At 35.6% G+C, this 24,297-nt stretch overlaps 1 protein-coding gene across 1 annotated transcript in view; it reads right to left on the bottom strand.

The window, feature by feature from the left end:
• B3GNTL1 (UDP-GlcNAc:betaGal beta-1,3-N-acetylglucosaminyltransferase like 1) overlaps positions 1 to 24,297 on the bottom strand; it is a 132,409-nt gene that overhangs the window by 84,889 nt on the left and 23,223 nt on the right. The window contains exon 6 of the mRNA XM_059828050.1: positions 7,244 to 7,339. Coding sequence (XP_059684033.1) covers positions 7,244 to 7,339 — 96 coding nt within the window. The remainder of the gene's footprint in view (positions 1 to 7,243; positions 7,340 to 24,297) is intronic.

Genomic DNA, 24,297 nt, shown 5'->3' with positions numbered 1-24,297 from the left:
TGCAAGTGATGCAAAAGGTTAAATCCACCCACATCATAGAAAGCAACTCATCCAGAGAGGTGGCAAAGGACCAACAGTTACACTAGAAGCCAGATGCAAGACCATTTCCTTCCTTGTTATACACCCCATGCATTGCAACTGCTCAGATTTCCGTTTGGGCCAGGGCTCGACTATCCCTCTGCTAACCACAAAGCACATGCCTACTCCACCTCCTTTACATGTGATCATTCTAGTTCTCAAAATGCGAGCTGCATACCCAAGCACTACTTCTGAAGGAACTAGATATGCTAATCATCCTTAAGATCATGTAGTTGGAATAAATGAATAGACAAATATCTATTATTTATGAAAAAGGACACACTGTTCACAGCTACAGTTGATCCAAGCTAACGCTTTGACAAGCTCACTATTTTTTTTATATTTTTTTATATATTTTTTATATATTTTTTATATATTTTTATATATTATATATTTTTATTTTATATTTTTAATATAACTTCATCTCAAGAACTTCTAATCACAGTCCATTTGGCCAAGGCTGTACAAACAGAATACAAATCCCATGTCCCAGTTTATCACACCTGCACTAAGGAAAAAAAAATACAAAAATGGAATTAATCATTAAATCTGCATCCTTATACTCAAAAGCTGTTAGACTGGACCAGAATCTGTTTTCTTTACAACACAGAAAAAAACCAAAAAGCCTCAAACATAACAGTATAACATATACTGTTAATACTTATGAGAGGATATGGTGGATGTAAATATTTTAAAAATTCACCTTCCTTAACTAGTCAAAAAGTCAGAAACAAGAACTGAACTAGTGCAGAGACAACTGTCAAACATGGCAGGGTGAGGTCAATATAAAAAAAATATTAAGAAACAAAATCTTGACTGTGACAGATCAAACTGGCCTTTAGAGCTACCATCCAACATGGGAAATGATGCTTTCATACATACTTTAACACTCAGCCACTCCAATTACTACAGAAATTACTGAACTCTCCTGAAAATCTGGCCCAGTACTTTTATCAAGACCAAAAAAGGAAGTTATTTTCCAGTAATAGATAGAATGTACTTAACTCGTGCTCATACACCATTTTTAAATGGTGAAAAACTGTTCAGTGCTCAGTTGCAAGAGAAAAAAAATGCTTTTTCCTATATATAAGGCTATAATAGGGAGCTGCATTGCAGTAGAAGTAGATTTGAAATCAATAGTTTTTATTACACTAAAAGGCACTGTAAAAATATTTCCCTTTTTTGTGGAATCAACTCTTTGGTTTTCAAATTCAAAGAAAGAAAATTACAGGAAGTTAAGGGTGTATCTGCCCTGTGCTCTCACATATGAAGGACCAACTGAAAAATAAACATTACTAAATTAGTTGGAAAGTTGTATTTGGAGTAGGCTTTTTGTTTTGAAAGAAAAAAAAAGTTACAGCTACTTCAATATCTCACCTATCACTTTAAAACAAAAACTGTTTTTTGTCCCTCGTCTGTTAGACAAAAAGAAAGTTTCCTTAAGCTATAAAAGACAATGAGATAGAGGCCCAAAGTGAAGCTTAAAGGCTGTTTATTTATAAGCTAGCAGATCAACAAGATAAATACAAAAGATCAAACAAGAATAAATAGAGGATTTAGCAACTGGAAGTTACTAGTTGGTTCCATCCATGTCCCTAACTGCAGTCCTATGTTAATAACCAAGTCCTGATTTTATTTCAATTTACTGCCCTATTTTTCAAAGTAATTTTCAGAAGTATTGAGGAGACATAAATGTCAATAACAGTTTGGAAAACAAATTACACATTTCTGAAAATGTAATCCTTGACAGTTTTCCTCTACACTCGGCATTACCTGTCCATCTCTTACATCAAATGTCTTAAGAAGAATGTTTTTTAAGATGCAAACATGTTGCATTCCATACTGGTATGATTAATTACTTAAAATACAAGAAAAGATCATCAGCTGGAACAAATCGTAGCTCAAATAAGAGACAAACTGTTTTCTACCTACTTAATTTCAATGTGCACCAAAATCATATCATGCTTTTTCTGCCATACAAGTATCCATCATGCTGTAAGACTGTATTCATCACAGACTTTTTGGAATAAAGCCAAACTTATTGTACTCCCAAGTTGCTTTTATACTATATTATAATGTTTCTGTTCCATTTACATATTACTATGTATTATGAACCACATTCAAGCCTTGTTTAAGCATGCAAATTATCAAACAAAATATGAAAAGGAAAAATCCTAGTTATTTAACACTCTTTATGGTATACCTTTAAAATCATGCAAAATTGCTAGCACACAAAGCAAAATCTATACATTTCTGAAATACTGCAAACCTGTTTCTAAGTTCAAAAATATTTAACCCTAAGATGCCTTTACATAAAGCCTCACTAGGATGTTCTAATTGTACTTGGAGTTCACAGATGCGGGTAAGCCACTTCTCATTAAACCTTCTAGAACTCCATGAACCCCTTTGACATGCATTTTCAAACATAAATATAAACATTGACTAGCTTGTGAAATTTTATTCCATTCTTCTCCGGAGGAGAAAAAGGATCAACCACAAAAGGAAGCAGTCAATTGGGTTTTTTTTCCTTACATGGCATATCCTTTAATCCCATACAAACTTGTAGAATCTACTGCAATTAACCGGTTTGTGGCTTCGGTCTTTCGCTCAGCAGAAAAACATCAGGATGTCACTACTAATGACACATTTTTAGATAACATGGGTGAAGGAAAAGGAAACAGTGACAAAAAAAGCCCGGGAAAGTACTGAGTATCTTTTTATTGAAAGACAACAAATACAAGTGAGCCCTTAATAGTAGCAAAGATACAGATGGGGGCAGGGGGATATCAATCAGTCTTTTCATATTTTATTCATTCTTAAGTAAGAAAGTCTTACCCTCTGTCCAGTTTTTGCCTTGATCAATATAACTGGATACCAGGCATTGCACATAGCCACTTTCAGATTGCCACCTCAATTATTATTTCAGTTCTGACACACCAACAACCAACCCTAGCACTTACAAAGTTGGAATTGTCTGGTCTGCAAGCAGACAAAACAGATGCTCTAAGCCAGAGATATTCAATCTGTAGCCCACCTGGAAAATTCATCCTACCTCCAATCTACTCCTACCAGCTTTGTACCAGTAAGAAGTTGCCTATTGAGATACATGACAACAATGCAATATTGAGTGTATTGAATTAATGGAAAAGGTCCAGCCATGTTATCAGGTCCTTCTTGCCTTCAGAACAAGATACATGATCGACTCAACCAAAATGCTGGATCTGTTTCCAAACTGAGTATCTGCAGTAAATGCTGATTTGTAGCATGAACTTTTATAAAATATTAAACAAACTCTAATATAGGAAGACCTAGTAAGCAGAAAAGCACAGCTTTTAAGCCTATTAGCTAAATTTAACAGGCACCTGTAACAGCACAGAAAAGTGTATGTTATGAAACCCTAACCTGTTAATTATTGTTCTTCTATCAGGTGGTCCAGAGACATTATTGGTAAGAACCACAAATCACCTGTGAAAACTTCCAGATTTATCTAACACAAAGAGCTCTGAGATAATCTGCAAAGTATGGTATGTATCAGGAAGCAATACGGACACATTACGGTGGACAGCAGATGCACAGGATCATCATGTTTTGTTCAGACCATTATTTTTCTAAATTAGGACAGTCCAGTCTTAACTAGGACAGTCCAGTCTTATTAACCACAAAGCCCACTCCTTTTTGCAAGAGTCTCCTTACGTATCACTCTAGGCTTGCCATCTGCTTTCTAAGTGAACAACCATATGAAAGCAGAGAAGTCTCTTGTCTTTGGGGAGGAAAAAATGGCAGGTCAGATGGAATGATGCTTCAGGCTGAATATAATACTTCACAGGCTGTGAGACTAAATTAACCTAAAGCAGTGATTTAACAGGCATGGATATGAACTCAGCTGTGTTACTTACAGTCAGCAACTATCCTTAAAAACTACTTGTATAAATATTTGTGTAATTAATCCAACCTTAAAACCATTCAGACATTTTTACTTATACAGCGCAGTAAAATTTCCAGTGTACAAGAAGGGCTACATGACCAAACTTCAATCACATTTGAAGTACAATTCAGACTCGGATATCCTGTAGGATTAGTTTTAATCTACATTTTTTCCACTTACTCCAACACCAAAACAGTCAGTTCTCTTAATTTGTTTGCTCCTTTTCTTCCTGTATCTGTCACTGTGCTCTGCACTTACGGAACAATTAAAATTATCTATTTTTATTTTTTTGACTATTGGCAAGAAAGATAGCAAGTCTACCAGAACACATATATGTGTACTTTAAGGCTTATATTGATATACCTATAAAAGCGTGTTTTAATCACTTATCATTTATACAGAAGATAACCTTAAACAAGCAAATACTAATCTTTTAAAAAGTAGTTTTCTGATTATTATGGTCTCTTTGTACTCTCTTACTCCCCCCACACTCTCTGGGGTATATATTCTGAAATTTCACGCATAGCATAAAGTATCTTTGGAATGTTACAGTATAATTGTTTAGAGAAACATTTAATGGATGAGTAAGCATCAAGAGGCCATGGCCAAGGGAAAAGGAAAGTTAAAATGCTAGAAGCATTTTGTATTGAATGATCTTCTCAGCATGAGGACAGAGGATGGACATTTGATCCAAAAATGTGGTATTGACTCAAGTGATATAAAACCAGCAGCCAGCACCGAGGCATATGAAGCCATCCAAGCACCTAACAAAACATCTGCTACCACCCACCTCTTTCAAACTGGACTTTAGTCACTTAGTAAAGCAATCAAATACTATAGGATATTATTTGATTAATAACATGAATATTATGATAGGGGATTACATGATCTTGACAATTGGCTATTTTTTTTTTAATTGGTTGCTTGGTTTCCCAATTTACAGCACAAATAATTTGCATGCGCATGATACAGAAGCGCCACAGAAGTAACTGGAAAAAAAGCTGGGCACTGAGTACAGAGACAGCTAAAAAAAGCTGAACATTCTTTCACTACAGGAAACTGCTGGAGACAATATGCTGTAAATTAAAGCCAATTTTCCTGAATTCCCTGAAGGACTGCTCCTCCCAGAGATTCTACAAATCCATTAGCAAAGGCCCATCATTATAGTTTTCTTGGGGCTTATTTACTGAAGAGAGTTTAAAAAAGCACATCCAAAATAAAATGTATGGTGTATCAGGGGCAGGGGAGTGGGACAAATCAGGCCTAACCTCACATAATTGATTCATATCCTGATTATTAAAGAACAGCTGAGATGGTTTTTACTCCCAATTCCTCCTCCTCCCCATACTTTTTTAAGTCAAGGAAAAGCAAAATAACTACCTCCTTACCTGAATTCTGATCAGAAAAATGGATGCTGAAGCAGGAGAGGTGCCGCATGCTGACATGCACCGCTCTGGAAATCAAGCAGTTCTTTTAGCACCAGAGTTAGAAAAGCCAAGCTTCCTACAGACTTGTGTCACAGCTGATGCTTGTCTTATGATTGGGCACCTAAAATCTCTGTCCAAGTGCTCAACAACATATGAACTGCAGCTGGTGCAGTACAAGCCATCCTAGCTTCATACTTCCACAGAATTTTCAGAAACCTAGTGTCTTTGAGGAACTTCTATTTCTGCGTTAAATTTGATAGAGCACACGTAACAAGTTAAAAAAAATAATTTGGAATGCATAAATAGTGTGATTCTGTAAATCTCATCTTGTTAATAAACTCATGGACAAGTAGCAGAAGTTCTGCTATGCAGCCTTCTAATTCCAAAGCCAATATATTTTCCAAAATTCCTCATCTATTTGTAAAATGTGTGAATCTAAATCATATGTAAAAATAATGGATTGCACATGCTGCTTGATGAAGGCTTTAAGAGATATTTGTAGGCACATAAGATTGCAAGGGACTTCCCAGGTCACTGTATTTGCATCCTACTATCAGAAACACTATATTAAATAATCTCTTCCAGAAGACATACATCCCCATCTTAAAATTAATTTTCTTTTTGCATACCCTCCCTTAAATAATCTCAGAATTAGGATATTTCTTTTAATTTCCAGCTTAATTCATTAAAGACCCCATCCAGTGGCCACTTAGATGAAATACTTCCAATTGTGTAGGACAAGTTTTTACATCCTCAAGTTTTTCTTTCTCTTCTCTTCAGCAACACAGTGATCCAGATGTTGCTGTCAGATAAATTCACTGTTTTAAATCCGTATTTTTCTTTCTAATGCCATACTCAAAGGCAAATCCAAATATTCCATGGGTAACTTTTTCTGTAACTACTTCCACTTGGTGAATTATAGGGAACCGTAATACCACTGCTGATTTTAAAACAAGGTCTATAGATTACTTCTTGTGTTACAATGACTATACCAGAGCCTGTAAGTATGTCTTTGGGGGTTAGGGTAATGGGGAACACAACACGGTTTACAATGAAGTCTAACAAACAAGGGTATGTTAATCTTTTCAGCGACTTAAATGCAGGAAAATCAAAAGCAAATGTCTTCCTACCATAGCATCACAAAACCCAACCCCAAATACTTGCATCTTAATGCCTGCTGGGATGTTTTCTGCTAACCATCCATTAGATTTCTTATAATACTCAGTACACACATTCCTCCACAAGCTGGACTGATTTCTTCCACAGTTTAACTTGTTTTTGCCAAAGTCTCTTTTAGCTCAGCACTGGCTGCCTGCCTAACGAAACAACCTTTCTTGATGCCAAAACTGTCATCTTCGGTTGCACAAGACGCATCTTACTTACAAGCATGTATAATAAGCCCAATGTTTAATGCCTGAAGAACTGCTAGTTCAAAATGATCTCTAGCAAAACTTAAACAGAAGCGGTCAGTACCTAACGTTGCAGGGGGAAGGAAATCATTCTCAAGAAAGATTTTTTTTTTCCCTTTTGTATTTAAATACACCTTTTACAAAGAAAACCCTAAACTAATTATTAGAACATGAAAGCATATGTGTTTAGCCACAGACAGCAGTGAGAAATGTAAGGGTCACTCCAAACCTGAAGTTGAAAACGTCATTCTCATTACATAATGATCACATGCACCTTTAAATATAAGAATCTGATCACCTTAGTAAGTTATCAAGTACTGCTAACGACTGAAAAAAATCCATCTAAGTAAATCTCTTGCTCTATTTTTCTGCTGTAATTTCAGTCACAGGTGAAACCAGAATACCTGTGTAAGAAGTTGTTCTTCAGACAGATTATTGATCCAACGTGTATACCGTTCAGTAGACTCCAGTGGCTCTCTCCTGACTTGGCAACCAATAATCTAAAGCAAAATGACATAAATCACATAGTGTAAAGTGCTGTACACCCACATGGCAACAAGATCATAAAATAAGCATTCAGAACATGGGAATCCCAAGAATTAAGATTATCTATACAGTCCTTATCAGCCCTCTTCTATGTTCACAACATAATATAGTCTAATATAATATAATATAGTCTAATATAATATGTCACAGTTGCTCTGCTCAAATGTTAAACAGTTACTGACGTTCAAAGGTCTCTAGAAAACTAACACTGAGAAGTATCTTTGCAATAGCTTCAGTCTTGGGAATATTTGAACCATTTTGGTTGAAATTTTCAAAGGAAAGTCATCCAAAGGCAGACATCTAGAATGCAAAATTTCAACCAAAATAGCTGAAGTTTGGCAAATGAAAATTAGAACTTGGATAACACCAGACAATTGTACCAACAGTGCCGTCACCTAAAATACTGCACGTTACTTATAATTCATATAAAATAAGGGGAAAAAAAAAATCTGTATTCTGATTTGTCTCATTCATGGTAGAACAATGTAGACACCCCATTTTGATTTGTTCACTTAAGTACTGTATACCTATTGGAACAACATTTTCTTCTCTAATACTGTTCTGTAGCTGTACAGGTTAAATACTAATTTTAATATTCTGAACACCTATTGGCATAATAAATAGCTTCCAATACACATCAAAACCAGAATATTAGAGGGATTTCATATTATCTGCAACTGCATAGACACATATTAATGCAATTTCAGACAAACACTAAATTGTTTACTCTACAAACCTCTGGTTAGGCAAGGAAGAAGCCAAGGAGAACCCTAGGAGTGTGGCTATACAGAACTCTGCTCTTTGCTACTCCCGCTGGTCTGCAGTCCACCCTAAACCATCAGGGTACTACAGGACTTAATTATATACGCAAAGTAAGCTGATACTGTTTTATACCAACTACTGCACTCCTGTCATACTATAACTGTCTATTTCTCTTCCAGATTTTGATGGGTACTTCCTGCTGAAGATGTGTTCTTTCACTGAGAATTAACACTGAAGCGTAGATATTGGCATTTCTGAACAATAATTTCAGATAATCAAGTTCTGTTCATGAACAGCATGGAAAACTTACTTGCTTTATTTTCCACCCTAACCATTCATAAGGAATGTAAGCATATACACTGAGCACAGCAAGTTTAAATCTTTCAGGTATCTCTACTTACAGAGCTTTAAACCCCACACAGATGTAAGTAGTCAGGCTAGAATTCTGCATGTGCAGTTATGAATACTTTTGATGTGGGAACAAAAACACCACCAAGAGATCTTGCTGGGGGACTGCTGGCAATGAAACACCACAATTTACAGTATGATTAAATACAATGAAAACAACAAACATGAAAAAAAAAAGAAATCACGATTTGCTTATCCCGTAATAATCAAACAGAATGTCTCTGAACTATAACATTTTTCCTCAGTGACAACTACTAATTACTATGGACAACTTCAACCCTTATCCTAACTGTCTCCTGAATTACAGCTAAGTAATACTAACACATTTTCAGAGGGTTAACCCAAAATTCTTTTAAATTGAATATCAATTAGAAGAGTTCACAGGTATGTTTTTAAAGGGGGCATTCCACAGATATAAAAACTTCACCGAAGTTGCGTCAGATGTACATATATTCTGTTCTGTGAAGAGGATTTTTATTTAAGAATAGAATTATTTACAGAACTCTTGCTAGTATTCATTAACCAAGACAGACTATCTTCTCTTGCATATCCTAGAATTTTATAACTTACAAAGACACTTTACAAAACTATGCATGAAAGTCAGAATGAAAAAATTAGAAAGCACTTTTTTCTTGAAAGGTATTCTATAACAATACAATGTGGAAACTTATTTTCTTTATTCAAATAGTCACAGCCTAAACTGAACAAATACAGTCACAAACAGTTTTCACAAGGTAAGAGATAAAAAGGAGAATCTCAAATTTGTTTTTCTGAAAACCTGGTTTTCAATTAGAACCAAGGAGTAAGTGCAGTCATCTCTTCCTATGCAATTTGAATTTTAAATGAGAAGCAGAGGACAGAGTTTCATATTTTTATATTAATTTCTGACCAGTCTGACCATTTTCATAAATGCTGTTGATAGTTTAAGCAATCTAAAAAAAATGTTGAATCAGGTGCTCAGCTAAAGGACTAATTCCCTAAAGTCCAAAGAACAACTGGTTGAAATCTCAACTCTTTATGCTTCCAGAGAAAACTGAATGGGTTTGATCAATTATCTATACATACACTCAAGGAAAGGTGAAGGCAGACAGAATAACTGTTATTAAATTGGATCCTGACGGCTCTTTTCTGTATCATACATCACTTTTTCTAATTTCTAGTTTGACTTAGATTCTTAGCCAAAATTTCCTCCTTTTTCCATATAGCCAAATAGATAATTCCATTGCATTCTCCCATTTACTTCTCTGAATTTTGGCTTGTAACAACGATTCTGTACTTACTGTATGTAGGCCTTAAAATACTTTGAGCCTTTGGAATTGAAAACACCATAATTGGGAAAAAATACTCATCAAATAAATGAGTTACTTAGGAATCACTGTTATTGCAGTGATGTAAATCCAGAACAGAAAAAAACAATGGGTTACATTAATTTCACCATAATTTGGGGCAGAATCCTTAGAAGTGTAACCTTCCAAACTCCTTCATCAGCTGACATGCCTGACATGCCTGACAGCAAGAGAGAGTGAGAGGACAACAATCCAGAGCCTTATCTACAAACACACTAATCAAATAAAAAACTAGGTTTAAAAAAAAAAAAATTTTGTACACAGCAATTTTGTTTTCTACAGCAAAGCTCAACCTAATGTTGAGAACAACAGTAAAACCAGTATAAGAGATTAATCTAGAAAAATATAAAGGAATACAGCAGAAAGTAATAGGATTGGCTTCTGACTTTCAAGAGTCAGATGTTAGAGTAACTCAACGTTTCAAGAATCAAATTACATTTTTTACCTAGTCCAATGAAAACTCAGAATAATCATTAGGGCAACCCTTCTATTGTTGCAACTCAAAGTCCCTTTAGCAGCACCCTAAACACCTGAAGATTCATGGCATTGAGTCTAAATGTGGTTTTACTAGAATCAATGGCAAAGGGTTTGAATAACAAGCTATCTCCAGAGCAATGGATTACACTTCCATGACTAAACAGGACACAGGTGATGACTCTTGGTCCTTGAATTTTCAAAATAAGAGTCCAAAAACCTCCACTCTGCAATCATTAACAAAGCTAGAAGCAAGATGATCTACTCTAACATCAATGAACACTAAAAGGAAGAATAGTAAAACCAATGCTGAGGATTAATGTGAGAAAGAAAAGCTGCTTACTGGAAAAAATGAAGACAATTCAAAATGTAACTTAGAAAAACAGAATTTTCTGAGGCTCCACATACCTATTAATGTCCTCATTTCTCTAAATGATATTTAGTATACAATACCTTCTCCCCCATACCTTTGGCTTTTCTTACTCTTCTCTAGTTTGAGCTCTAGAAGGCAGGCATTATTGATGAATAAAATGGCTCCAATGAAGTTAATATACAAATGAGGTTAAGATTTCACTCTAATTTCTTCTTTCTTACACACTGAATAGGATCATTATCTAGACAATAAAATATCATAATACATACTTAGCAATCCTATACTTGTTTCATGTATAGAATTAAAAGAAAAGAGAGAGGAAAAGAGGGATTAATACAGTTAAAACTTTACTAAAGTGTCATCCATAGTAGTGGCTTTAAGTTTGCTTTTTCTTAAAATTACCTAAATGTGCTATCTACACGCACAACAGAAGTATTTATTTCCAGAAGGTTTTCTAATTATTCCTAAAATCTGTTCTTTCACAAGCAAACTGAATTGCTGTCTTCACTCCTTCTCCTCATGCAAAAAAGCCAAACCCACAACAACCACCTGACAATTCCTTTCTTTAAAAGGAAAGGAACAAAAATCCTATAGTTGGTGTTCTTAGTGGCCTTTCATAAGATTTCCATGGATGTACCATACCCATCAGCAGGGCACATAAAAGCAAGGATCTCCCTCCTGCAGAAGATGGTATTGTAAAACATCATTTAACCACATTCTTTAATTACATCACAGCAAAATACGCTGAACAATATAAATGCATGTTATTGAGAACAGCTGCATTTTGATCTTGCAACACAGCAGGAAAATAACTACAAATGCATAACAAAGTTAGCATTTTGTAAGAAGTGAAATGTTCACGCTTCCCTCTACCCTAACATAACAGCGAAATGTTTTGCACAGCACAGACTTCCTGCTTTCTTTTCATTTTCAGAACCAATACCACTCAAGACTGCTTTTAGTATCATCTTAGGAGATATCTTTTACAGACAAATCTTAAAATTGTTGCTACGCAATCAAATTTATTTCTAGATCTTCAGCCAAAAAACCCCCACACTTTCCTGCTCTTTAGCCGCACCATTCTTCTCCCAACGGGACCCTGACTCATGACTGGGATTCTTGACTTATATGGTTGCAAGATAAACATCACCAACATAGAGTAACTCAGCCTGAGCCTTTCATACAGCTTCTGTAAAGCACAGCTCATTTAACCAGCTTCTTTCATCCAATCAAAATCAGGATTATTTAGAGTACAAACGGCTTCCTCTAGTTCCCCTGTGTAAGGTGTGGCATCAGAAGCAAGCGTGCACTGTTTCCCATTTCCTCCATCTCTCACAGAGCTTTTATATTCACTTCACTGAATACTTTCTTATAGCTTTTACATTGAAGGGAAAGATTTTTCACTGTTTCTTCATTCCTAAGTTTTAAAATACTTTGATAAAAATCTTTCTGGCCTATTTTACACCCATTCAGACTTCCAGAAGACAAGAAACTCTCCATATTAGAAACATTCTTTTAAATATTTTGAGTATCTATTTCTATGCAAAAATGGAGTTCATCCAAGTTTCAAACTTTTTGATCTAATTAGGCTAGTTTATTTTTATATTACAAATTTGATTATATTGTATATATAATTATATGTTATATTTTATATATTATATTACATATTTTATATTACAAATGCTAACTGTATACTGGTATATACACCGAGATTAAACTATGTAATATATACAACAAATACAATACACTTCATATTCCAACTGGAAACTTGCTGTAATACACTATTAATATTACTTGTATAGGAAGCAGTAACATGAACCGTAAACAAAAATTTTTTCTGACTTATAGCAATGGACTATGGCAGTTCATGGAAGAGCAAAATTCTAATCAGGAGAGAAAATCATGACAATCCTTTCTGCTACAATATGAGATGAGCTAGTTCACTTTCTAGACAGACAATTACTTTATTTATGTATTAAATGTAACTTACAGCTTATTTAGCTATTTACTTAATTGCAATCAGCATTGGCCTCTCAGGAAAGAAATACAAAATAATTTATAATTTATGGCAGCAAGAGACAATAAGAATGGGTAAGATGGATAAGAATACTAAGAGCATAAAATAGTGGTCTATTTTTATCTGAACTATCAACAAATACATACGCTGAAAAGTCATAAAAGTAGCTTTTAAAAATATAAATGGTTTAAAATGAGCTTTGTGGGAAGAAGTGGCCAAATATAAGCATCTAGCTTATGGCCCTACGGTCCTGCCTGGCCTCCAGCTACCACTTCACAGAAGGACCAGGCCTCTTGTATCTGCCAGTCCTGTCTAGATGGTCTCAGACAGCCTAAGGTGTCCAAATAGCATTGTATGTCTATGCTTAGGCACCTGAACCTCTCTTCTCTAATAGCTCTACCACTTCACCTGATTAGGACTGGAATTAATGAATCGTATCTAAATAAGATTATCAGAATCAAAGTCATGGATATGTACTTTATGCCACTACATTTAAAACATTTTCAGGAGATGGAGCACTATAAAACTAATACAACATAACTATGATACAATTAAAACAGTACAAGTAATAATACAAAACTAGAATAATGGGGTTCTCCATGAAACAGATGCTCTAATTTGGTCACAGTACACTAGATTAGCCATGATGTATGAAATACAAATCTAACGAGCGCATTCAACTACTTGTTGATCAATACAAAGTTCAGAGTTATGATCATGTTCAGAGGAAGTAGGCAGGATTATTACATATATTACAAAATTGTACTATGAGCACATCTAGTCACTGTCCTGTGAGTTACAAAATTGTTCCACTGAAATACAAGAGTATTTCTAGATCTTCAGCCAAAAAAAAGGGGAAATGAACAAAGGCAGGCAAAAGCATAAATTCTCTATAAGGTAGTAGACACCTAGTGCCTACTATATACATACATATGATTTCTTTACATAATATGAGAATAATACAAGATCATTTCAATAATACAAGTGTATTTCAGTCATATACCTGATAGGTACAAAAATCAGCATTCCATACCCAGCAGCAACATCAGCCATCCGCTTACATGCCATAACTTGTTCCAACTTTTCAATAGTGTTTGGTTTTAAATGCAATATTCAGGTAGAGATGTTTCTTATTTTCATTTCTTTATTTTCATTTCTAATTTTCATTTTAGGTTTTCATGTTTTACCTTGCATGTATAAATGGAAAAGGAAGCAGGCGAGAGGAAGCAAAGATTAAATGAGTTGACAGTAATTAAAACCAACACACTTTCTGCAGATGTGGTGCTTTTTTTTTTAATCACTGCAACTTCCTCTAGCACAAAGAATCTTTCTTATTCAGGAGACAGCCTATGGGTCAGAACCCTCCTGCTGTACTACAGTGGAAATGAGGATGAAAAATTAATTGGTCTCCAACTTTATCCCAAATTTTTCCATCCTAGTTTTATAAAAAGGGGAAATGAACAAAGACAGGCAAAAGCATAAGCTCTCTACAAGGTAGTAGGCACCTAGTGCCTACAATATACACACATACAATTTCTTCATATATGATGTCTTCTTTTAAGGAACTTTGTTTTATGAAGTTTTACTAATTAACCAACCAACAATGATATTGAAGCAGGTATTGGAAAAATATGTCTTTTTAGCAAGGAAAAATTCACAGCTTTCCTGTACAAAATAAATTGCTTTCCTCAACTTACAGTATTAAATGAAATGCAACTTTCAAAGGTTATATAAAGTACAAAACTTTCTACAGAAAAAGTGTGCAGTGTTGAGTTTCATGTTAGAAATGTGACTGAGTGACGTAAACCTCCAAGAAGAGTATGTAATTAACTACTTAGTGAAGCTTTAATTAGACGTATCATGACATCTGATCCTAGATAATGTTCTAAGAGAAGAAAGACTATTCAAATAACAAGCAATACAGGAAGGATTACCTCTAGTGCACAACACCTTTCTCCCCCCGTATGCCTGTTTATGAGGGCCCACAGAGGGGAATTTCCTAAACCAAAAAAGCTTCTAAGAGACCATTTACCTTATCCTGAATGTTTAAGAACAGGGTTTTTTTTTAATCATGCCTACATCTTGATGTATAAAGGAAAGGTAGACATCACCTGTGCTGTCTCTAAATCCTACTTCTCTTATTTTTGGTGCATTAATTTCCACCCCCACCCCCCCCAATTGACACTGCAAATATATCCTGAAATTCAGAAGAAAAATTTGACAGGAGAGTGAAATTTTTTCTGTCTTCCCTCTGTATTGATTTCTTTGGTTTTCATTCATGTAATATTTTAAATACTATTTGGTTGTAAAATTTTTCATTTTCTTCCTTTCTTCTTCATTTTCACTCCCCCTTATAAATACATATATTTATACATATATTTGTCTGAAAGATCAGCAAAGCTTTCGGTATTGGTGCAGAACCTCTAACACTAGCTGTTAGAAGTATGGATCAGCAGTGTCCCCAGTATGTTTTATTGGAAGTGTCAAGTAGAAATCTACCACAAAAAGAGCAACTGATTGAGACAGGCCAGGATTTCTTTTCGAGTAGATTTATTAAATAGTGCTTGTAGCATAATTTTTAATTGCACAGCTGTGACTCAGCATTATCTCGTGAGATCACCCATTTCTCACAGGAAACATGATTAAGACAACCTTCCACAAGTCTTTATTTGTAATTTGCTCAGAATAGCTAGAACTTTATTACGTTAACTAAAGTGATTGTAAAACTAAGATTTAACCATTAAAATATGTAAGTATTGGATAAAATTTTCAGCCAACGGTAATAATCTCACCCATTTTAACTAAAGGTGAACGGGTGATTACGCTTATATTATTAATTTGTTCCTTCACCCAATTAAGGAAAAGTTAAAGGATATTTGGAATTATATGTTGAAATCTGTTTCAGTTGCAGAATACTGGAGCAGGGAAGCAAGACCATCTTGAAGAAATTTATCAGCTCTGTTTCCAGTTCTGCTTCTTACTATTCTTACTTAGAGCAAGTAATTAAAGCTCTATATAGCTAAATCTGTATTTTGTAAAAATATATTAGGATATATATATTTATATATGGGATATTATTGAATGGTCTTCCTTCAAATTGTGATGGTGCTTTAGAAGAACCTGTCCATAAAATGCTAACCATTAAGGAAATAAAATTATGTCAATAATAATAATAATTCTTATTTAGGCATGATTTTAGCTGTCATTTAACCAAATTCCCCTTATGCTACCATGTATTTCCTTAAAAGTAACACTAGCTACAAAAATTCACAAAGTTCCTTTAAAACTCAAGTTTTGATAATGTGACAAAATTACAGGATCGTTAGTCCAAAAAACTGTTACCTGAAAGACAAGAAGAGATTTACAAAATACAGCTGTCTACTGAGTACACTTTACATTGAGTTCTCAGACAAGTACATGGTCATCCCAATAACTAAAACATCTCCTTTAATCAATAAGAAACTTACACGGCACAGCAACAGCTAAACATTCGAGATAGTTATACCAACAATCAGCATTTTGGATTTTGACCTTACTGAAAACAAGACTTAAATTTTATGTTGTTAAAAATACTAAAAGATTTTATTTAAATTATATTGTGTTTTTCTACAGGCCCATGGCCTTTTATTTTTTAATGCAGCAGAATAATGAAGTGATTGAAGGTACTAGTAGCTTTAAGAAGGATCTTGTGACCATCATTTAGTGTAATCAAAAAGGAAAAACACATGGAAGGAATTTTTTTTTGTGGTTAAAATCTTTCAAAAATTATATACTCGGGGAAGAAGGTGGTAAAATGTATTTTCTCTGCCCCTCATTTCCAATAGAGGAAACAGTGTTCCTCAAAACACATGACACCTGTGAGATAATTTGCATTAGGTGTAAAGATACAAAACACACCCTAGTGTATTTAAAGCATGTTCTAAAAGTTATAAAGTATGTTGATAGTGCTGAATCCCCAGAGAATCCTTTAGGTCAGATGAATATCCATTTTGACAGATGTTCTTATCTTGCAGAAATCCATTTTTAAGAACAGCTGTTAGACGTTCTACTTGGCACTGGTTCAAGTCCAAAGTCCACAATAGGATGTTACATGTTTCTTTTCAGCATATAAAAAAAGGTAATTAAAACCCAAGGAAGTCTGAATTTTCTTTAGTGAATTTATACGAAAAACAAGAAATCAAGGTGGTGTAATCAGAATGAACACAGCTGAGCATCACACCACATGTACATTTAAAAAGGATGTCATGCATATGAAATCACGAAGGATGAACATGACATTTTTGGAAAAACGAAGTAACTGAAGAGATACTACAGCAAATCTGTAAATACTACAGCAAATTAAATGAGTTTCAGAAGTCCTTTTTGAAGGTAAATGAGTAAGCCCCAATATTTTGATAACTAGCTTAGGTAGGAAAAAGCACCAGGCCTCAGAAGCCCTCATTCAAGATCTGCCATCCTGGGATAAACAAGACCTAAGGGCTCAACCTCTATATTAAGGCTAGCACACATGCAATCTGAATTGCAAATTAATTAAACTCTTTGGATCCTGACAAGATGATTACACAACCAGTCCTTTGCATAAAGCTTAAGAACAGTCAAAAAGAGCAATACGTTTGCACAATTTCTATTTTAAAACCAATTTTGCTTGTGTCCGTAGCTCCACAGCAAAATATCTAAACACGAGGAGGAGGGGATCTTGATTTTCAAGCGCTTTATGCTTCAGACATAGTTTTAAAAATGAAATATGCAGAAAGTCTACATTACAATCAGACCTTCATGAATATCAAACTCTAGTAATCACAATCGTTTGATGGGGTTATTGGCATGTGGAGGCCATATTAAACACAAATTTAATTACGAAGTGGTGGAAGTTGGGATGTTTTTCATTTGGGATATTTGATTAAATGTAGAACAGACTTAAACTGACACTGTGACTTTGAAAATGTACTGCGGTTTTTCAGAAATACCAAATTAAAAAGAATCTTTAAGGAAGCTGCCTAATAAAAAGCAAAGACACAGCTGAATTCCAGCAGATCTGGGTGATATACATGGAAAGGCCCAATTAATGAAAACCACCATAAGAATAATACTGTCATTGCCAAAGGAAGAATTTTCATATTCTTCAGTGCAGAAAAAGAAAAGGAATCACATTTTCTCCTCTTAAACATACTCCACTGTCACCACTTCAGAACAAAACCTTCACACAACTGCTCTAGTCTTCTACCCTCCATACCAAAAGATTATTGAAATAGTATAAATAACTTTTAAAAACCTCTAATGACAATTTCCTGAAGTCATAAGTACATGCATTTTTGTAAGTATCAATACTGGATAGCCTTAATTTAGAGTTGTAATTTCCATAGGCTGGAGAAAAACATTAAAGACTTGTAGTTTGTTTATGGTGTGCGGTATACTGGAACCGAGTATAAAGTTCTAATGACCAGAATAGTTAGATTAGTTCATAAAAACATTTCTCTAGACACTTTTTTCCCCTGCATCAAAAATAAACTGGTTTTAGCCAATCGAAAATTGTAGGTATTCACCTCAGGAATATAATCTCATTTACCCCTCTGTCCCAATCAAAGATGGACCAGAGCCTCCTCAGATCTATTTAGCCCATTTAGTGGAGCAGACTCCTATTAACAGGGTTAAGCAAACAAATTTGATCTATTTATCTATCCTTCAAGACATGCCAGTATCCAATTCATTTCTCTTTAATAGCTGTTATCCAAATTAATGCTTGTATTAAAGCTAAACTCTATAGGCACTACTTGTTAGAACATGCCTGGGCAACACACACTGATCTGTCTCAAACATGCTGAGTAAGGGAGACAGAAGGAGAGCTGATGCAAATTAACTAGGGAGAAACAAAGATTACTTAAGTTCTACATGATGAAGATTTTAATCAAGTTTACGTCCAGAATAGAAGCATTTATCAAAGAAAAATCTGCTAAGCTACATGCAACAACAGGAAGACAAAACAATAAAAGGGGCATTGGTAAAACCTGGACTTCAGTACAGGACACAGAATGAGAGAAGATCACCAACAACCATTAACTTGTAGCACAGAGGAAGGACAGAATTTAAATGAAGGGACTTTTCTATGACACTGAACAGAAAGGTAATATTTCAACATATGTAGTTATGTTTAATGACAGTTTAGCAAAGCTTCACATATGCTTATTATATTTTCACACATGCTTATTATCTTTTCACACCTGCAAAATTACATACAAGATACTACTTACTTATTTTTGCAGTCCAGACTAAAACACTGTCTAATTTAAGTAGAGAAAAGGTAATAAAATCCCTCAGGAATAACGGCTCAGGCTACAGAACAACCTTGTTGACCACTTAGTAGATGAGGAATGGCAAAGCCACTCTGGAGGCAAGTTTGCATCTTCTCACTCCTGAATGAAGTCCTTGTCCATTGCATTACACTACCTCAATTAAACAAGACCTGATCTAAAGCTCCTGAGAGTAAGTCTTTTATAGGCAGATACAACCTCAGTCTGCCCATGTTCCAGGCTGACCAGAAGCTGTAAAGCTGCTGTGAGAGCAGATACAAGCCCTGATAATAGGCAGGAAATATTAGCTAGGGTTCAGCACTGCTCTAATCACAGCTATAGGGTTTTCAGCTGAAGCAAGCTTCTGTCTGCTAACACCACCCCCGCCCCCAAAAAAGATATATTCTTAATATAGCACTAATTTTTTCACTGTGTGACATCACACTGTGATCCAAATATGCTGAACAGTTCATGAACACATTTAGACTTCAAGTCACTTCTTAATGAGTTTACTAAAGACTTGTAACTCCACTGGAACAGCAAAACATCTAATAAACTGTTCCTTTGCATGGTTTCCAGTAAAAAAAAAAAGTACCAGCTGCAATTATATGAAAATCCATACAAGTTTTAGAGCTTCTGAATTACAATTAGTACTATGTAACAAAAGACTATTTTAAGAACAAGACATAGGTATAGGAGACATGCATTATCTCCATTTTGCCAGCTCTAGCCATACAAACAAGACTACCTTGTTCATTAAATAGAATAAGTTCATGTCTAAGTGCAATGTATTACCATGTATTACTGCATAATAACAATTTTGAGTCCTAAGAGAAAGTACACAGAGGAAGCACAGCATGTAGCCTGAAAGGTAATCTGTTATTTTCAGGACTACTCTAACCTGAGTCTAATAAGAAGATAGAGCAAACAAAAGGCTTTAAGATCTTTCAGAGGTGACCAAACTCCATTGGTGTGTGGAATGTAAAATCACTACACACTGAGGACTGCCAATATTCCCAAACTGCGACTGTTGACTGCCAATGTATAAGGTAGCCTCCCTCTTTATTTCTCTTCCCATTTTTATTTTTTATCCCATGCTGCCTTTCATCATGAAGCAGCCTGGAGTGGCACAAGACAGATAAAACAATCTTCTGCCTTTATTCCACACTTACGATAACAAGCAGGAACAAAAACCCCCACATTAATGTGTTATATTATGGCACAGCTGCTCAGTAAAAGGCTACACTGAAAACCTTCTGTTGTACAAGCCAGTGTTCTAGTGAGTGCTGCTGCACTGGAATTCTGTCACAAGAGTTTCTACATGTGCAGTTGCACACCTGAGATGAGATGGAAACAGTTCTCTGGATGTTTTTTTCCACTAGTTGAATACACAATATCTTAAATACTCAAGAAATCACTTAGAACATTTTGTATACAAAACAATCAGTACACACTCTGACTTAAAGAATTGCTCTGATATGTAAGACAGTATATGGAAACTGGTCCAGACTGCCTAGAATTACCTCCCTCCCTCCAAGGACAAGAGCTAGATCTAAAATACGGAACTCACTGACAGATGATATAAGAATGTCACTCAGATCAAAACAAAGCTCAATATTTGTTAAGCCATTCTCACAATACTGCTCTCATGGATTAATTCATATGAAAGTCCTGCCTCTTGCCAATGTAAAAATAGTTGAAACTTTGTTGTTCTTTGGGTAATTTGAAAAAGAATCAGGTCTCATTAACATGACAGCCATATACTCAGAATGCTGATCGTAAAAGCTCTTTTCCACATTAATATCTATTCAGGTACAACTACTACTATTCATCTTAATTATACCTGTAAGAGAGGATCTACTCATTTTATTGTATACTCTTTCTGTTGCTACTAAGAAAAATCTTTACTTGCAATTTCAGATATTGATTTAAATTAATAAGGTGGAAGCTAAAAGGATTGACATAATCAAGAATCAATGGAACCTAATCATTTAAGTCACAAAAAAGAGCAAGTGAAATGGTTGAAACTAGCACTCAATAAGCAATAGGTAAGGAAAATGAGGGAGGAGGGGGAAAAACAGTCTTTCTAAGATGTAATAGAAATGTGTAACAGGTCTAGGCAAGTAGAATGGCACAGGGTACCATAACAATACAAAAAACTTATCTATTAGACTATAACTTTCAAAATCAAGAAATGTATCTGTTCAGACCAAAAGAAAAGAAAAAGACTTCATTTCTAAGTTTAGTTTGAGAGCTTCATGGGGGTGGGGGAGGGACATACAACACTTTGGCCTAGAGTTGGGCCTTAAAGAAAGGATCAAGCTCAGCTATCTCATTCATTTGTTCATTTCTCCAATCCATTTGCTGATTGCGCAATATTTGTTTACAGCTTCCCCAGAGGCAGATGAACAGGTCTGTGAACTAGTGGTGCCACACATTGTTCAAGTTCACCCAACCCAATCAACTATCTTAGAGTCACATTAACCATCAAAGATACGTAGCATTCAGTCAGTTCGTTAACACATTCAGATAATGCAATAGGTTAAAATGGCCTTAGGCATCACAGCTCTTGATCTAAATGCAAGCTACAGAATATGCCAAAAATTCGCTTTAGAGATGCAAAACAGTGAGAATTTCTCATTGAAGAAATGCAAATGGTTCCACTCAATGTTCTCTCACATGCCTAGGTACCCTACATGTTTGAGAAAGAGGCTAGTAATTTTACAACAAAAAGAAAGGTGTTCATTCTGACACTGGTACAGGTTCTCCCCTTATTCAGCCAGTGAAAAGAACGTTACTTCCTTTTGTTTGTTTCCTTTGCCCTCATTTGGCTGTTGGGAAGACGTAGGAGACAGTGAGGAGCAATTCTAAGCAATTCTGCAGAGAGAGATATAAAAATTGGAAGCCACATGCCGTTCACATGCACAGTCGTATTGCAGGGGCACACATATACTCAAATTAAACGGTGAGAGGAAGAATAAAGTAACACCATGTCCAGCAGACAAAATGCTGTCCAAAACCATTCAGTATGGCTCTAAGACAGATGAGAAGGTCAACAGGTTTTGAGTGGAAACAGTAGTACATGTCATTTTAGCACCCTTCTTTTCTCCTTCCAGTATCTGGAATTCTTAGGAACAAGAAAAACTGGAAGAGTATTCCAAGTGCTGCACCATTCTTGAAAGCCTCCACAATGGCACAGTGGCTTGGCAAAGTGTGGCCAGGTACCTACGCATCTCAGGAATGAAGCACTTTCCAGAAAAGCTCTCTAATGCTACTCAAGCTCTCCGAGAGTATACTCAAACCACATCCAGAGATTTCATCTTGGTATGCCCATACCAGGTCTTGATGCAAGTACCCTGCAACAAGACCACCTGGGAGCAGATACTGCTAACAACCTCACCTGTCCTTGAAACAAAAAGCTTTGGGACTTCTTAAAAGATATTACTCTGCTCAAATAAAATAACAGAATAAATGTGGGACATAGGTGTGAAAGACTGCATTGTGTGTGTGTGGTTTGGGAAATAATGTTGAAACTGTACATTTCCTGGGCTACTCCAAACCCAGAAGCCTTGTTCAATAGAACACTGGTATGTACATAAAGTTGGATCTCCTCCAGAAGAACACAAGTATAACTAAAATAAAATACGAATGCCTGCTTTTTTCAGAATTAAGGGAAATGTGATCTTGAATCTTCCCACTCGTTAGCTGCCAACAAAGCATATATGATTTGCGGTTGGTAAATAAGCAACACCTGGCTTACTCTGGAGAAATGGGATAGCTGCTGCTTCCAGGGATAAACAAAAACTAAAGCGAGAAATTTTAGTGACAGTCGTTCATTCTCTAGTAACAAAGTCATTCCTTAGCTGATTAGAGCATAAGCAATTTGAAGGCACGCTTGTATGCAGCATAACATAAGTGTACATGTGCACTGGACAATCAGTGCCAAAAGGTTGGTAACTATTATATTATCAATAGACAGCACGATGCCCCTAAGCTTTCAAACTGCTAGAAGTAAGTATTCATATTGAGCTAGCAGAGCTTAAGAATTTGTAGTATAAATATGCAAAGTCTTAAAAATTTGTGTCTTCAAAGACTGTCCCTATTTATAGAATCCCTGTCAACAGGACTTGGATATAATGTAAAATATTCACCAGAGGACAACATGGCAGCGGTTCTAGACAGCTGCATTTAATAAAATCATAATGTATTAGTAATTTGTCTTTTGAGATCCCAAATCCTCCACTCTAAATGTTGCTGATGGATAGAACAGTTCCATTCTACAAGATTCTGTTTAAAAAGTCTTCAAGATAAGAATAGCTTAAGAGAGTAGAGATTAATTTGCTCTTGCTCTTTAAAGCACAATTAAGTAGTCTATGATACAGGCAATAGAGCCAAGGGATGCTGCAGTGTTACCCCCGTCATATTCCAGTACCTGAACCTGGGGGCAAGCCTCTTGCTTTTTCAGAAATAGAGGCACCAGTTTCTCTGAAGAACAACTGGTTGGAGAGTCATTCCAAAGGCAGCTGGTATCTTTTGTTCCACTGTTTAGCAACCAGGCTTCAAGTCAGGGTAAGGCAATCTGCATTTAAGAATAACATGAAAGGGGAGAACCTCAGGGATTAGTTAGGATCTAGGAGAAGATTGCTCTTTGTGGAGAAAGTTGGAGACTCTTCTTACCTGTAAATCTACAGTAGTAAGGACAGTAGACTGAAGCCTCCGATATTAGAGCCTCATTGGGAATTCTGGCTCTCAGTAACAACCGGCAAAGCTAGGATTAGGAACAAAACTTCTGAAAGTACACTGAGACTAAATAAAGTACACTGAGAGTATATAAAGTCAACAATCCAGGTCAGAAGAAGTTGCAAAACAGTGGAAAGTCCAAGTCTGCAAATTAGAATTTCAGGAACAAACCAAAAAAGCTCACTGCCTCACAGGCATTTCTCAAACTTCTGCTTTTTTTTTTTTTTCTCCACCTACTCTGGCTTATCATACTGACTGAAGCTAGGGTCAGAACTTCAGATACAGAACAGAACTTTATTCAAACATTCCCAACCATCTTCCAAGGCCAAAAAATTGAATGGCATGATTATTCTGAGGGGAGCAGAGAGATCATTCTTTTAAGAACTGCAGTCTACCCTGCCATTGGTCAGTAGATTTGTGGCCAGAAGGTCAACTTCTCTATTCTCAAACTAACTCCATTTGTGTCAGAACTATTGGGGAGCTCAGGACCAAACTGATCTATTTG

Source organism: Gavia stellata, chromosome 22 (genome assembly GCF_030936135.1).
Source record: "Gavia stellata isolate bGavSte3 chromosome 22, bGavSte3.hap2, whole genome shotgun sequence".
Taxonomy (NCBI): domain Eukaryota; kingdom Metazoa; phylum Chordata; class Aves; order Gaviiformes; family Gaviidae; genus Gavia; species Gavia stellata.
The sequence above is the reverse complement of the archived record's forward strand: the minus strand, read 5'-3'. Positions and strand labels throughout refer to the sequence as shown.